Source organism: Xenopus tropicalis, chromosome 3, assembly GCF_000004195.4.
Source record: "Xenopus tropicalis strain Nigerian chromosome 3, UCB_Xtro_10.0, whole genome shotgun sequence".
NCBI classification, from domain to species: Eukaryota; Metazoa; Chordata; class Amphibia; order Anura; family Pipidae; genus Xenopus; species Xenopus tropicalis.
Genome location: NC_030679.2, coordinates 4,908,681 through 4,925,477, shown reverse-complemented (window position 1 = coordinate 4,925,477; position 16,797 = coordinate 4,908,681). Strand labels below are relative to the sequence as shown.

The 16,797-nt window shown below is 47.5% G+C and overlaps 1 protein-coding gene across 3 annotated transcripts in view; it reads left to right on the top strand.

Moving 5' to 3' along the window:
- The window catches only part of bicd1 (BICD cargo adaptor 1), a 70,280-nt gene extending 58,630 nt beyond the window's left edge, over positions 1 to 11,650 (top strand). For 2 of the 3 annotated variants that reach the window (XM_031898508.1, XM_031898510.1), the window contains one exon: positions 727 to 2,169. In XM_031898508.1, the coding sequence (XP_031754368.1) occupies positions 727 to 761 (35 nt within the window). In that variant the 3' untranslated portion in view covers positions 762 to 2,169. Of the gene's footprint in view, positions 1 to 726; positions 2,170 to 7,080; positions 7,154 to 10,753 lie in introns of those variants that run through there. The other variant, XM_031898509.1, reaches the window with a different exon arrangement.
- The last annotated feature ends 5,147 nt before the right edge of the window (positions 11,651 to 16,797 follow it).

Here is a 16,797-nt window from a genome sequence, read left to right as displayed (position 1 = left end):
TTTTTATATGTTTAGGGCCTGTAGCAGCTTTTAATCGGAGAGAAAGAAGGAATATTCGCTCAGACAAAGAACACAAAGCTACTTATCTGCATTATCTGATGGGCCATAAGGCATTAATAGTATACAGAGCAAGCACACAAGTATAATGTTATTTCTTTAAAAGGCACTTTATTGTTATTTGTGGTGTTTTATTTTATTTTTATAAAACATTTCTTTCTGTTTTTAATGTTCACTGTCTCCTGCTTCATTTTGTCAGTTTGTCTAAATGTTTTGAAAAAAATCCAGAGACGCAAAAAAAAAAAAATAAAATAAAAAATCAAGCTACATCATTAAGGATCAATCCTTTCCGGCCGGATCCAAAAATTCACCAAAAAAAACATTAAATATGGCCACTGAGACATTACAAATATATCTGGGTGCTTTTAACTTGTAAATATTTTTTTCATGGATTTTTTTATGGATTGATCTATTGACCAAATTGGAACTATGGCGGGATGCCCCTTAAACCCCCAACTGTTTGCTTTAGTTTTAGAAATGTTTCCAGCTTCCATCATGACAATCATTGATGAGATGCATGCAGAATTTGTCACCATTATTGGCCCTCTCTAAGGGATTTGCTGGCCGGTTGACTGTAATTTAAAGAGAAATGGGACCTGGCAAAGACGATGAAGCAGAAGTCGTGTGCATGTAGGTGCCAAGTTACTGACTGCAGGAATCTCGTTTCAGCTGCCTGTATCCTGGATCTGTTCTCCAGAACGTAAATGAACCTGGGAAGAACCCGGACCCACCATGGGGGGGGCGCTACTTTCCACTCAATAGAAACTCTTGGACCCTTAGACTTTTTTTAAATTGTCCAACACTGGTCGTCAGATGCGTGAACCACTGCTTGTTTCATTTATTATTAAGAAAATGACCAAAAAAAAGGTGCCTGGCAATTTTTTTTTCCTTTAGAACCCTAATTTGTTCCGTGTTGGACTCACGTTGACGTCACATCATCAGGGAGAAAGCCCAAAAGAAAGAGTTTTTCAGGAAATGTGAAACTAAATAAGTTCGGATCAATGGGAAACTGCCAATGACGTATCACACGAGCTGATTGGTGGCCAGTTTTGGTTGGGCGAAACGTGACTGGAAAAGATTCAATATGGCTCCTCACCAACTGCGGTTTAGCATTAAGCAATCCTATTGGATTACAGCAGATGTGACTGTTTTATTGACCCAATTGTCTTCTAGAACGTAGCACAAGTCATAACGAAAGGACGGACTTACTTTCAACGGTATTTGGACACTTTATCGAAGCATCGCGGTTGCCCAATGGCGCACTTTGATTTATTTATTTATTGCTATTTATTTGTTTATAGAAATCTGTTGATTGGTTCGTTCATATTTCCAGCCTTATAGGGCTTCTCATGTATGCAAACCTGTTCCGTGTGGGAGATACATGTATCCAATAACAATGAGGGAATAACAACGAGTAGAATCAAACAGAAAGTGGGCGGAGTTAGGGTGGGTTGGGCTATAATAGGGTGTGGCCTAAGCATTTATGGAATAACAACAAGGGAATAACAACGAGTAGAATCAAACAGAAAGTGGGCGGAGTTAGGATGGGTTAGACTATAATAGGGTGTGGCCTAAGCATTTATGGAATAACAACGAGTAGAATCAAACAGAAGGTGGGCGGAGTTAGGGTGGGTTGGGCTATAATAGGGTGTGGCCTAAGCATTTATGGCATAACAACGAGTAGAATCAAACAGAAAGTGGGCGGAGTTAGGGTGGGTTGGGCTATAATAGGGTGTGGCCTAAGCATTTATGGAATAACAACAAGGGAATAACAACGAGTAGAATCAAAAAGAAAGTGGGCGGAGTTAGGATGGGTTAGACTATAATAGGGTGTGGCCTAAGCATTTATGGAATAACAACGAGTAGAATCAAACAGAAGGTGGGCGGAGTTAGGATGGGTTGGACTATAATAGGGTGTGGCCTAAGCATTTATGGAATAACAACGAGTAGAAACAAACAGAAGGTGGGTGGAGTTAGGATGGGTTGGACTATAATAGGGTGTGGCCTAAGCATTTATGGAATAACAACGAGTAGAATCAAACAGAAGGTGGGCGGAGTTAGGATGGGTTGGACTATAATAGGGTGTGGCCTAAGCATTTATGGAATAACAACGAGTAGAATCAAACAGAAGGTGGGTGGAGTTAGGATGGATTGGACTATAATAGGGTGTGACCTAAGCATTTATGGAATAACAACAAAGGAATAACAACGAGTAGAATCAAACAGAAGGTGGGCGGAGTTAGGATGGGTTGGACTATTATAGGGTGTGGCCTAAGCATTTATGGAATAACAAAGAGTAGAATCAAACAGAAGGTGGGCGGAGTTAGGATGGGTTGGACTATAATAGGGTGTGGCCTAAGCATTTATAGGTGCAGATTTTTATTAGGCATGGCTGGGGGAGATTTAACTTCATTTAATTTCAAGTTTATGTTTAATTTAAACTTAATTTAAAAACAATTGTATTTATATTAATAGTAAATGATTGAGGCTTCCTGCCTGGGTTTGTACATGGGGGTAGCCATATTGCTTGACTTTGGTGCACAGACATCAACAACAAGGGGAATACTGTTGCTATCTATGGAAATGGTCAGGCTAAACCTCACTCAGGAAAGCAACATGGCAGCCCCCACTCATACGTATCAATACAAATACCAGAAATAGATATATTATCCCCTCTATTTCCTGATTTTTATTTGATGGAAGCTGTAGTTTTGAATATTCTACCAATATACAGATATTGTACAATGATTTGCCTTAACTCCGCCTTCTGAGTATTAATGGTAGGGACTGTTACTGTATATTATCCACCCTGGCCGAATAAACTTTTGGGTCAAATTACATAAGCCCCTCCCCTCCTCAGACATTTACATGGGTAAAGAGCTCTGATTCTCTGTACTTCCTGCTCCTGGGCTGCTCTCTTTCCCATGGTCAGGCAGGAACCCCCCCCCTGGGTAAGTGAATCCAATCTCCCCCCAGTACTTACCCAGGTACAGAGCTCTGATTCTCTGTACTTCCTGCTCCTGGGCTGCTCTCTTTCCCATGGTCAGGCAGGAACCCCCCCTGGGTAAGTGAATCCAATCTCCCCCCAGTACTTACCCAGGTACAGAGCTCTGATTCTCTGTACTTCCTGCTCCTGGGCTGCTCTCTTTCCCATGGTCAGGCAGGAACCTCCCCCTGGGTAAGTGAATCCAATCTCCCCCCAGTACTTACCCAGGTACAGAGCTCTGATTCTCTGTACTTCCTGCTCCTGGGCTGCTCTCTTTCCCATGGTCAGGCAGGAACCTCCCCCTGGGTAAGTGAATCCAATCTCCCCCCAGTACTTACCCAGGTACAGAGCTCTGATTCTCTGTACTTCCTGCTCCTGGGCTGCTCTCTTTCCCATGGTCAGACAGGAACCTCCCCCTGGGTAAGTGAATCCAATCTCCCCCAGTACTTACCCAGGTACAGAGCTCTGATTCTCTGTACTTCCTGCTCCTGGGCTGCTCTCTTTCCCATGGTCAGACAGGAACCTCCCCCTGGGTAAGTGAATCCAATCTCCCCCCAGTACTTACCCAGGTACAGAGCTCTGATTCTCTGTACTTCCTGCTCCTGAGCTGCTCTCTTTCCCATGGTCAGACAGGAACCTCCCCCTGGGTAAGTGAATCCAATCTCCCCCAGTACTTACCCAGGTAAAGAGCTCTGATTCTCTGTACTTCCTGCTCCTGAGCTGCTCTCTTTCCCATGGTCAGACAGGAACCTCCCCCTGGGTAAGTGAATCCAATCTCCCCCCAGTACTTACCCAGGTACAGAGCTCTGATTCTCTGTACTTCCTGCTCCTGGGCTGCTCTCTTTCCCATGGTCAGACAGGAACCTCCCCCTGGGTAAGTGAATCCAATCTCTCCCCAGTACTTACCCAGGTACAGAGCTCCGATTCTCTGTACTTCCTGCTCCTGGGCTGCTCTCTTTCCCATGGTCAGGCAGGAACCTCCCCCTGGGTAAGTGAATCCAATCTCCCCCCAGTACTTACCCAGGTACAGAGCTCTGATTCTCTGTACTTCCTGCTCCTGGCTGCTCTCTTTCCCATGGTCAGACAGGAACCCCCCCGGGTAAGTGAGTCCAATCTCCCCCCAGTACTTACCCAGGTACAGAGCTCTGATTCTCTGTACTTCCTGCTCCTGGGCTGCTCTCTTTCCCATGGTCAGACAGGAACCTCCCCCTGGGTAAGTGAATCCAATCTCCCCCCAGTACTTACCCAGGTACAGAGCTCTGATTCTCTGTACTTCCTGCTCCTGGGCTGCTCTCTTTCCCATGGTCAGGCAGGAACCTCCCCCTGGGTAAGTGAATCCAATCTCCCCCCAGTACTTACCCAGGTACAGAGCTCTGATTCTCTGTACTTCCTGCTCCTGGGCTGCTCTCTTTCCCATGGTCAGGCAGGAACCCCCCCCCTGGGTAAGTAAATCCAATCTCCCCCCAGTACTTACCCAGGTACAGAGCTCTGATTCTCTGTACTTCCTGCTCCTGGGCTGCTCTCTTTCCCATGGTCAGACAGGAACCTCCCCCTGGGTAAGTGAATCCAATCTCCCCCCAGTACTTACCCAGGTACAGAGCTCTGATTCTCTGTACTTCCTGCTCCTGGGCTGCTCTCTTTCCCATGGTCAGGCAGGAACCTCCCCCTGGGTAAGTGAATCCAATCTCCCCCCAGTACTTACCCAGGTACAGAGCTCTGATTCTCTGTACTTCCTGCTCCTGGGTTGCTCTCTTTCCCATGGTCAGACAGGAACCCCCCCTGGGTTAGTGAATCCAATCTCCCCCCAGTACTTACCCAGGTACAGAGCTCTGATTCTCTGTACTTCCTGCTCCTGGGCTGCTCTCTTTCCCATGGTCAGGCAGGAACCCCCCCCCCCCCCCCCGGGTAAGTGAATCCAATCTCCCCCCAGTACTCCCCCAGGTACAGAGCTCTGATTCTCTGTACTTCCTGCTCCTGGGCTGCTCTCTTTCCCATGGTCAGGCAGGAACCCCCCCCCCGGGTAAGTGAATCCAATCTCCCCCCAGTACTTACCCAGGTACAGAGCTCTGATTCTCTGTACTTCCTGCTCCTGGGCTGCTCTCTTTCCCATGGTCAGACAGGAACCCCCCCTGGGTAAGTGAATCCAATCTCCCCCCAGTACTTACCCAGGTACAGAGCTCTGATTCTCTGTACTTCCTGCTCCTGGGCTGCTCTCTTTCCCATGGTCAGGCAGGAACCCCCCCTGGGTAAGTGAATCCAATCTCCCTCCAGTACTTACCCAGGTACAGAGCTCTGATTCTCTGTACTTCCTGCTCCTGGGCTGCTCTCTTTCCCATGGTCAGGCAGGAACCTCCCCCTGGGTAAGTGAATCCAATCTCCCCCCAGTACTTACCCAGGTACAGAGCTCTGATTCTCTGTACTTCCTGCTCCTGGGCTGCTCTCTTTCCCATGGTCAGACAGGAACCTCCCCCCGGGTAAGTGAATCCAATCTCCCCCCAGTACTTACCCAGGTACAGAGCTCTGATTCTCTGTACTTCCTGCTCCTGGGCTGCTCTCTTTCCCATGGTCAGACAGGAACCTCCCCCCGGGTAAGTGAATCCAATCTCCCCCCAGTACTTACCCAGGTACAGAGCTCTGATTCTCTGTACTTCCTGCTCCTGGGCTGCTCTCTTTCCCATGGTCAGGCAGGAACCACCCAAAATACTGTATTTCTGAAATGAAAAGTACTGATTCTGCCGGATAGTAAACAACTGAGCAATGATGAGACTTATGCAGTTATCCCTAATTCCAAATCTGTGTGATTCCCCACATTAAACATTTGCTTTCTTTGAGAAAAAAAAACTGTCAGTGTATTTAATATATAATCAGCCTTTGGCAGCTGAGCATGCTGGGACCTGTAGTCCTAATGCTCTTGTTCATGGGGCTTTGCAGGCAAATGGTGCTAAGCATGTAGTCACTGTATGTGTGGGTGTATGTTTGATATATGTTGGGTTTGGCAGGGTCAGAGCACAGATGGTTTTGGGGGGGCCCAAGTTTAAAGGGAAACTATACCCCCAAATAATGTAGGTCTCTATAAAAATAAACAGCTCCTATGTAAAGCCCTGCTTCATCTAAATAAACCATTTTCATATAAATATACTTATTTAGCAGTATGTGCCATTGGGTAATCCTAAATAGGAAACTGCCATTTTAAGTACTAAGCCCCGCCCCCTGGGATCATAGGAGTCACAGTGCACACAAACAAGCCAAGGCACACATACATGCTAGGCCCCATCAGCCAATGAATGGGCAGCGTTCTGCCTTTTGCTCCCACACTACTTCCTGTTACAGTTAGAGCTGCGTCACTTCCTGTCAGCTGATCTCTGAGGGGGCACACAGCCCATCACTAAATGGCGGCTCAAGGGAAAGGATGTAAAAGGGCAATATTTACTGATATATATATTCCAGTTAGGGGAGATTCTTTAATAGGTCCCTTTATATGATATAAACTGTCTGTTGGTTACGCATTCATTCTGGAGGTTTAGTTTACCTTTAATTTGAGAGACCCTTAGTATTATTCCTTTTCAGAGTCTGGACCCTTCCCCATCCCGAGGTGGTAGAACACTATGGCCACGTTGCCCAGCTCTCCCAACATCCTCCTCGTACCACTATGGAACATCTAGACCAATGGTTGTAGGACTTTATAGGGGTCTAGACTGCTTTGGTGCCCAGGGACCCCCTGATCTCATAACAAGGACCATTCAGCCATAATTCTAGGGGGTGGTTACCCCACTTCTTCCTCCAGTTGACCTTGAAGATGGTCTACCAGGTTTATCCAAGGCAGCCAATAAGGGTTCTCTCCCAACAGTCTCTAACTGGGTTTCAGGTTGGACCTAGAACACAACCTAGACCACTCAACCAGTCCCATAGTTTGGGAAGATCTCTAGGTAGAGCTTCCTGTGATACTCGTTACTCAATGTCTGTCTGTCTGTCTGCATCTAACCCTGGTCTGCATCATCTCTCTGTATATATATGTCTAATTTATCAGTTTCTTGTAGATTGTCAGCAGTCTGCTGCCTCACCGACACCCAGCCCACAACTAACCCGCCGGCGAGACAGTCGCAGCGCCAGGTAACGCTTTGCAACACTTTCCCTTTAACCGCATGCTGATACCCCTGCCCGCCCATTTGCCCCGACCCTCCAAGCTGACACTCATGTATGACCAATCCATATCTGTTCAACCCGGGCCCAGGTCTTTAGGCTAGCACTGGCCGTTTCTTCTAATTATTGGCTTCTCCGAAGTCTTTATTGGAACGGTGAGAAGGTATCCAACCAAGTCTTTCCCTAATTGACCTTCAAGATGGACTACCAGCCCATAAACGTTCTCTCCAAACAGTCCCTAACTGGGTTCCAGGCTGGACCCCTCATTAGGCTAGCACTGGCCGTTTCTTCTAATTATTGTCCTCTCCGATGGTGTCAATACAGGGGGTCTTTAGTGGAACGGTGAGAAGGTATCCAACCAATTCTTCCTTTAGTTGACCTTCAAGATGGGCTACCAGCCGATAAACGTTTTCTCCAAACAGTCCCTAACTGGGTTTCAGGCTGGACCCCTCATTAGGCTAGCACTGGCCGTTTCTTCTAATTATTGGCTTCTCCAATGTCTTTAGTGGAACAGTGAGAAGGTATCCAACCAATTCTTTTTTTAACCGACCTTCAAGATGGGCTACCAGCCCATAAATGTTCTCTCCAAACAGTCCCTAACTGGGTTTCAGGCTGGACCCCTCATTAGGCTAGCACTGGCCGTTTCTTCTAATTATTGGCTTTTCCGATGGTGTCAATACAGGGGGTCTTTAGTGGAATGGTGAGAAGGTATCCAACCAATTCTTTCTTTAATTGTTCTTCAAGATGGGCTACCAGCCCATAAGCGTTCTCTCCAAACAGTCCCTAACTGGGTTTCAGGTTGGACCCCTCATTAGGGTAGCACTGGCCATTTCTTCTAATTATTGGCTTCTCCGATGGTGTCAATACAGGGGGTCTTTAGTGGAATAGTAAGAAGGTATCCAACAAATTATTTCTTTAACTGACCTTCAAGATGGGCTACCAGGCCATAAACGTTCTCTCCAAACAGTCCCTAACTGGGTTTCAGGCTGGACCCCCACATTAGGCTAGCACTGGCCATTTCTTCTAATTATTTGCTTCTCCAATGTCTTTAGTGGAACGGTGAGAAGGTATCCAACCAATTGTTTCTTTAATTGTTCTTCAAGATGGGCTACCAGCCCATAAACGTTCTCTCCAAACAGTCCCTAACTGGGTTTCAGGCCTCGGTCCAAGTCATCAGGCTTGCGTTGGGCGTTTCTTCTTATTATTTACATCTCTAAAGGTGTTGATACAGGCGAGAATGCCCAGGGTTGGGGATACCAAAAGGGGTGGGGCTTACTGGAAAGTGGGAAGGGATTTGGCAGGTAAGGGTGTGTCTAAGCATGGGGCAGGTGGGTCGTATGTGTGGGATGAGGAGAAGATCTTAGAAATTCAACCAGATTCTCCCCCCCCAGTTACAAATTCTGCCCTTTCTCTCTAATTCCAAGAGACACTGTGGGGCACATTGACTACTAAAGGGCAAACTGAACCCATAGCAACCAGTCATTTCCCATCATTTTTACAAACTCGAATTTGCCGCCAAAAATGTAGAATTACAACAGTTTGAATGTTGAACATAGCCCCCCCATGGGTTCCTACAGAAGCTTAGCAGGTTTTAGTAGCCGAATGATTTATGAATGGGTTTTCGCCAGAACTCGTTTTTTTTTGTTATTGTTCCCCCCAAAAATTCGAGTTTTGCAAAAATAACTCCCATAATTAATGATGTTTAGTCAACTTTTTGCCAACTGCTCTCTATGATCCCTTGGGAACTTAAGGGTTAAGACACAGACAGGGTCGGACTGAGCTGCTGGGGCACCGGGAAAAAACCCAGTGGGACCCAGTGGCCCAGACCCGATCCCTGTTGTCTTCCCTGACGCGTTGGAAGTAAGTTCCGTGCTCAGGAGAGGATATCGTGTGGGTGCCTCTGTGGGGGGTAAGGGTGGAGCTGTGGGTGCCCCTGTGGGGGGGTTAGGCTGGAGCAGTGGGTACCCCTGTGGGGGGGTTAGGGTGGCACAGTGGGCACCCCTGTGGGGGGTTTAGGGTGGAGCAGTGGGTGCCCCTGTGGGGGGTTAGGGTGGCACTCTGGGTGCCTCTGTGGGGGGGTTTAGGGTGGAGCAGTGGGTGCCCCTGTGGGGGGGGTTAGGGTGGCCTGCCGGGTGCCGGGGGACGCCTAGGGGGGGTTAGGGTGGAAGGCAGTGGTGCACCCTGTGGGGGTTAGGGTGGAGTGAATGGAGTGCCGACTGTGGAGGGTATTTAGGCTGGCACAGGGTGCTCAACCTTGTGGGGAGGTTAGGGTGGAGTAGAGGGTGTCCTGTGGGGGGTTAGGTTGGAGATGAGGGTGCCCCGTAGGGGGGTTAAGGGATGGCACGCCAGGTGCCACCTGTGGGTTAGGCTGGAAGCAGTGGTGCCCTGTGGGGGTTAGGGTAGGCACAGCGGGATGCCACCTGGGGGATGGTAGGGTGGAAGTGATGGTTGCCCCGTGGGGGGTTAGGTGCGTGGTGGGTGCCCTGTGGGGGGGTGCAGTGGCACAAGCCGGGTGCACCTGTGTGGGGGTATAGGGTGGAAGCAGTGGGATGACCCGTGGGGGTTAGAGGTGAGGTGATGGGTGCCCCTGTAGGGGGGTTTAGGGTGAGAGCAGTGAGGTGCCCATGACGGGGGGTTAGGTGGCACAGACGGGATGCCCCTGTGGGGGTTTAGGGTGGAGCAGATGGGATGCCCCTGCAGGGGTTGGAGTAAGCTACGATGACACCTAGTGGGGTTGAGGCTGAGAAAGCAGTGGGTGCCCCTGTGGGGGTTAGGGTGGAGAGATGGGTGCCCTAGGTGGAGGGTTTAGAGGTGTTGAAGCAGTGGTGCCACCTGGTGGGGAGGAGGGTTAGGGTGAGGATGGGTGCCCCTGTGGGAGTTTAAGGAGGAGAGCTGTAGGGGGAGGTTTAGAGGTGGAGCTGTGGGGCCCCATGCAGGGTAGGGTGGCACTGCGGGTGTCCCTGTGGGGGGTTAGGGTGGAGTGATGGGTGCCCCTGTAGGGGGGTTAGGGTGGCACGCCCCGGGTTGCCCCTGTGGGGGGTTTAGGCTGGAGCAGTGGGTGCCCCTGTGGGGAGGGGGTTAGGGTGGAGGGATGGGTGCCCTGTGGGGGGTTTAGGGTGGAGCTGTGGGGGGGTTAGGGTGGAGCTGTGGGGGGGTTAGGGTGGAGCTGTGGGTGTCCCTGTGGGGGGGGGTTAGGGTGGCGCGGTGGTTGCCCCTGTGGGGGATTAGGGTGGGGTGGCGGGTGCCCCTGCAGGGGTTAAGGTGGCATGGTGGGGCACCGTTTGGGGGTGTGGGGGATGCGGCAGGGGCACCTTGGGGGTGTAGGGCCCCTGGGACGGTAGCCCTGGTGGGCCCTGCACCCCCCAGTTTGACCCTGCACCAGGACGGTGATTTGTATGTTAATCTATAGCAGTTAAATCAGGGCGCCTTCCCCATACTGTAAAGGCGCCGGGACCCCCAGAGCCCCTTCCCTTCACCCCAAGTCCCGAACTGAACAGACGCCCGAAAATAACGCGATTGGGAAATAACGTCGTTAGGAAACGGAATCACAATTCTCCTTTTATGTTTCAGCGCTGATTTAGTTCTACAGGAAGAGTCGCCACATTCCAGGCCCCAATACGCCGCGCTCCGCTGCCTCCCCAAACCGCACCCCAAACCCTAGGACTTTATACTCCCTCTGACTCTAATTGGGCGGGACCCCCGGGGGGCCCAAGGGCCACAGGACAAGGAGGCGGGGCCTTCATGGCCGCCAATGAACGGCGTCGGTACGAGAAGCACAGACGGGGAAACTACGGCGGCGAATATTGGTTCTACGCGACGGCGCCACGGACTGATCTCTGCGTTATTTTTCCCACAAATAAAATGTATTCATGTAAAAAGAGAACAGAATCTGTTCTAGAAGCAGGAAATGCCTTCCGTGTATCATTAACCCAATGGATTTGAGACAACAGGGCCCCCTGCTGGCCATTTTCTTTACTGGTCGGCTGAAAATGAGTTTCCTGAGAGAACAAAAGTCTTGTGATGTCACTTTGCTCAGAACTGACCGGAGAAACGTCACCTGACTCATCCCTGCTCACTGATTGGAGGACAGTTACTGTTTATAAACAGCACAAATCGCTTTATCCGGCTCCAGGAAAAAACGAGAAACGAGAGAGTCAGGAATTGGTTTCCTTGGCCGGAGTGCGGCCGCCAGTAACTGCACAATGTGCCTGAGATTGGGGAGAACTCGGCGCTCGATAGTCATGTGGTTTTGCCTTATGCACTGATCTCGCACTTGATATTTTTTATTGTTATTATTTGAATAATTATTGTGGTCGTTGGAACATTTGGGAATGATTCTGCATCGGAAGCTGATATGTATAGAGGGATAAGTGGAAAATATGGTTTACTAATATTTACAGCATTTAGCCTAATATAGATATTAGATAGTTATTGTGTGCCCAGAGCATTCCTTCTCTGTATATTTGTATTTATACATATGGGTAGGGGGTGCCATAGTGTTTCCCTTAGACAGTACAGTATGGGGGTACAGCTTATTGTGTGCCCAGAACATTCCTTCTCTGTATATTTGTATTTATACATATGGGTAGGAGGTGCCATAGTGTTTCCCTTAGACAGTACAGTATGGGGGTACAGCTTATTGTGTGCCCAGAACATTCCTTCTCTGTATATTTGTATTTATACATATGGGTAGGAGGTGCCATAGTGTTTCCCTTAGACAGTACAGTATGGGGGTGCAGCTTATTGTGTGCCCAGAACATTCCCTCTCTGTATATTTGTATTTATACATATGGGTAGGGGGTGCCATAGTGTTTCCCTTAGACAGTACAGTATGGGGGTACAGCTTATTGTGTGCCCAGAACATTCCTTCTCTGTATATTTGTATTTATACATATGGGTAGGAAGTCTAAGGGAAACCCTATGGCACCCCCTACCCATATATATAAATACAAATATACAGAGAAGGAATGTTCTGGGCACACAATAAGCTGTACCCCCATACTGTACTGTCTAAGGGAAACACTATGGCACCCCCTACCCATATGTATAAATACAAATATACAGAGAAGGAATGTTCTGGGCACACAATAAGCTGCACCCCCATACTGTACTGTCTAAGGGAAACACTATGGCACCTCCTACCCATATGTATAAATACAAATATACAGAGAAGGAATGTTCTGGGCACACAATAAGCTGTACCCCCATACTGTACTGTCTAAGGGAAACACTATGGCACCCCCTACCCATATGTATAAATACAAATATACAGAGAAGGAATGTTCTGGGCACACAATAAGCTGTACCCCCATACTGTACTGTCTAAGGGAAACACTATGGCACCCCCTACCCATATGTATAAATACAAATATACAGAGAGGGAATGTTCTGGGCACACAATAAGCTGTACCCCCATACTGTACTGTCTAATGGAAACACTATGGCACCCCCTACCCATATGTATAAATACAAATATACAGAGAGGGAATGTTCTGGGCACACAATAAGCTGTACCCCCATACTGTACTGTCTAAGGGAAACACTATGGCACCTCCTACCCATATGTATAAATACAAATATACAGAGAAGGAATGTTCTGGGCACACAATAAGCTGTACCCCCATACTGTACTGTCTAAGGGAAACACTATGGCACCTCCTACCCATATGTATAAATACAAATATACAGAGAAGGAATGTTCTGGGCACACAATAAGCTGTACCCCCATACTGTACTGTCTAAGGGAAACACTATGGCACCTCCTACCCATATGTATAAATACAAATATACAGAGAAGGAATGTTCTGGGCACACAATAGGCTGTACCCCCATACTGTACTGTCTAAGGGAAACACTATGGCACCCCCTACCCATATGTATAAATACAAATATACAGAGAAGGAATGTTCTGGGCACACAATAAGCTGTACCCCCATACTGTACTGTCTAAGGGAAACACTATGGCACCCCCTACCCATATGTATAAATACAAATATACAGAGAAGGAATAGGGAATATCTCTACTACAACAGGCAGGGGTCGGCACCTTGGGGGGGGGGGTTGACCCTGCACCCCCCAGTCCGACCCTGAGCAATATTATAGGTCAGATGGATACTGAACAGATCCAGGCCCCTATATATATATATATAATGAAGGCAGGAAGATACCATTCCCACCCGCAGGGGGCACCATATCTGCAGGGAATATTGGACTAACCCGGTGGTGTCACATTGTACTTTCTTTTACCAGAACCAACTTGTATTTTATGACTTTAACCCTTCCCACCCCGGGCAGCCGCGTTACAGAAGCACTTGTTACCCTCAGAATCCAATGGCGGCCGGGGGGGGGAAGGTTTCCCGCCGCGTTTCTATCCATTTAGGCAAATGCTGCATGAACATTGCGTTTAACCTATTTATATACAATGTACATTCTAGGAAATAACGTTTTACCTTTGAACTACAAAATGCAAAATAAACTTTTTTTTTTTAAACTTACAGCGATGTATATAATAAACAGGCTGATTGGGTAAAAAGATCCTCGCGAGTCTTGTCCTTTAATATGAATTCTGGGGGCTTATTCATCAAGTGTCAATACTGCCGCCGGCACTAACCCTGTAACCCAACTGGTAATGTGTCCGGTGGCCTTACTATGGGCACAGAACCCCTCAGTGACTGCTAATATCCTTATCATTTACAGTAGGGGGTACATTATCCCTTATAATACATGAGTGATACTCAGAGTTCCCTGTATAACTCAGCCTGCAGCCTTGTGCCTTTATATGGGGGGCACAGAACCCCTCAGTGACTGCTAATATCCTTATCATTTACAGTAGGGGGTACATTATCCCTTATAATACATGAGTGATACTCAGAGTTCCCTGTATAACTCAGCCTGCAGCCTTGTGCCTTTATATGGGGGGCACAGAACCCCTCAGTGACTGCTAATATCCTTATCATTTACAGTAGGGGTACATTATCCCTTATAATACATGAGTGATACTCAGAGTTCCCTGTATAACTCAGCCTGCAGCCTTGTGCCTTTATATGGGCACAGAACCCCTCAGTGACTGCTAATATCCTTATCATTTACAGTAGGGGGTACATTATCCCTTATAATACATGAGTGATACTCAGAGTTCCCTGTATAACTCAGCCTGCAGCCTTGTGCCTTTATATGGGGGGCACAGAACCCCTCAGTGACTGCTAATATTCTTATCATTTACAGTAGGGGGTACATTATCCCTTATAATACATGAGTGATACTCAGAGTTCCCTGTATAACTCAGCCTGCAGCCTTGTGCCTTTATATGGGGGGCACAGAACCCTCAGTGACTGCTAATATCCTTATCATTTACAGTAGGGGGTACATTATCCCTTATAATACATGAGTGATACTCAGAGTTCCCTGTATAACTCAGCCTGCAGCCTTGTGCCTTTATATGGGGGGCACAGAACCCCTCAGTGACTGCTAATATCCTTATCATTTACAGTAGGGGGTACATTATCCCTTATAATACATGAGTGATACTCAGAGTTCCCTGTATAACTCAGCCTGCAGCCTTGTGCCTTTATATGGGGGGCACAGAACCCCTCAGTGACTGCTAATATCCTTATCATTTACAGTAGGGGGTACATTATCCCTTATAATACATGAGTGATACTCAGAGTTCCCTGTATAACTCAGCCTGCAGCCTTGTGCCTTTATATGGGGGGCACAGAACCCCTCAGTGACTGCTAATATCCTTATCATTTACAGTAGGGGGTACATTATCCCTTATAATACATGAGTGATACTCAGAGTTCTGCACTATATCTTTCTGCCCTAATAGGATCTTGGGAATTGTAGTACAACAATAGCTGGGCAAGAAACCCCTGAGCAGCAGTTCATTTCAGACACTTACAATGGCCACTAGGGGTCACTATTGGTTAATGTGTAATTACATCCAATCCAATCAGGTATATTTACATTTGTAGGGCTAAATCCAGGTTGCACTTAGTGCCCATTAATATCCAAGGCTGTTTCTATCTACTTCCTGCTTTTGGGCTGTCCTCCTTCCACTGTCCCGGAAGGGGCGGGGCTTGGTTCTAACAGCTTTAGCTGGGAATTATTATGGTTATTCACCTTTCAGTCACTCAAGTCCAATGGGAGAGGTGCTCCCTCTGCTGGCCTGTGTGTAACAAGGTAAGTCACGCCCATATATGGATGTATGAAACAGGGAGTTCTTTATCCAATGAGATGCTTATTTCTATGTGTACAATGCAGAACCCCCAGGTGGGCAACTGCCAACCAATTGGAATGGGGCTCCCAGTGCGGGCCATGAAGCAAATACACAGGGAATTAGATGCTTTGTATCAGCCAATAAAACAAAAGCAGTTCTGTAAAACTCCTCCCCTTCCACTCCATCAGGATTTCCCAGCAATGACATTGATTCCCTTACTGTCAGCCTTGAGTGGGTGGAGCATGTCTGCAACCAATCAGAGTCTCAGGCTCATTATGACATACACTTGATGATTAGCTGCTATTTTCCATCTGTCCAGCAGAGGGAGCTGTTCCCACTCACCAATAAATACAAATAAGTTTCTCTGTGCAGAACAAGAGGAAAAGAAAATACATATACTGTTGCCAGAATACTTTCCCTTTAATCTAGCTGTGTGCGGTCATGTTATTTACTTTTAATTAAAATCTACTCTTGTGTTTGGCCTGGAACCCACATACCTGCAAGTACTGACTTGTCTCCTACAGGGACTGGAGTTGTTCCCAGTCTGAGCATGAGCGCCCCCTCCTGGGCTTCCACTGGTACATTATATCCACATCTATAAATACAAATATACAGAGAAGGAATGTTCTGGGCACACAATAAGCTGTACCCCCATACTGTACTGTCTAAGGGAAACACTATGGCACCCCCTACCCATATGTATAAATACAAATATACAGAGAGGGAATGTTCTGGGCACACAATAAGCTGTACCCCCATACTGTACTGTCTAAGGGAAACACTATGGCACCCCCTACCCATATGTATAAATACAAATATACAGAGAAGGAATGTTCTGGGCACACAATAAGCTGTACCCCCCATACTGTACTGTCTAAGGGAAACACTATGGCACCCCCTACCCATATGTATAAATACAAATATACAGAGAGGGAATGTTCTGGGCACACAATAAGCTGTACCCCCATACTGTACTGTCTAAGGGAAACACTATGGCACCCCCTACCCATATGTATAAATACAAATATACAGAGAAGGAATGTTCTGGGCACACAATAAGCTGTACCCCCCATACTGTACTGTCTAAGGGAAACACTATGGCACCCCCTACCCCATATGTATAAATACAAATATACAGAGAAGGAATGTTCTGGGCACACAATAAGCTGTACCCCATACTGTACTGTCTAAGGGAAACACTATGGCACCCCCTACCCATATGTATAAATACAATATACAGAGAGGGGAATGCTCTGGGCACACAATAAGCTGTACCCCCATACTGTACTGTCTAAGGGAAACACTATGGCACCCCCTACCCCATATGTATAAATACAAATATACAGAGAGGGAATGCTCTGGGCACACAATAAGCTGTACCCCCATACTGTACTGT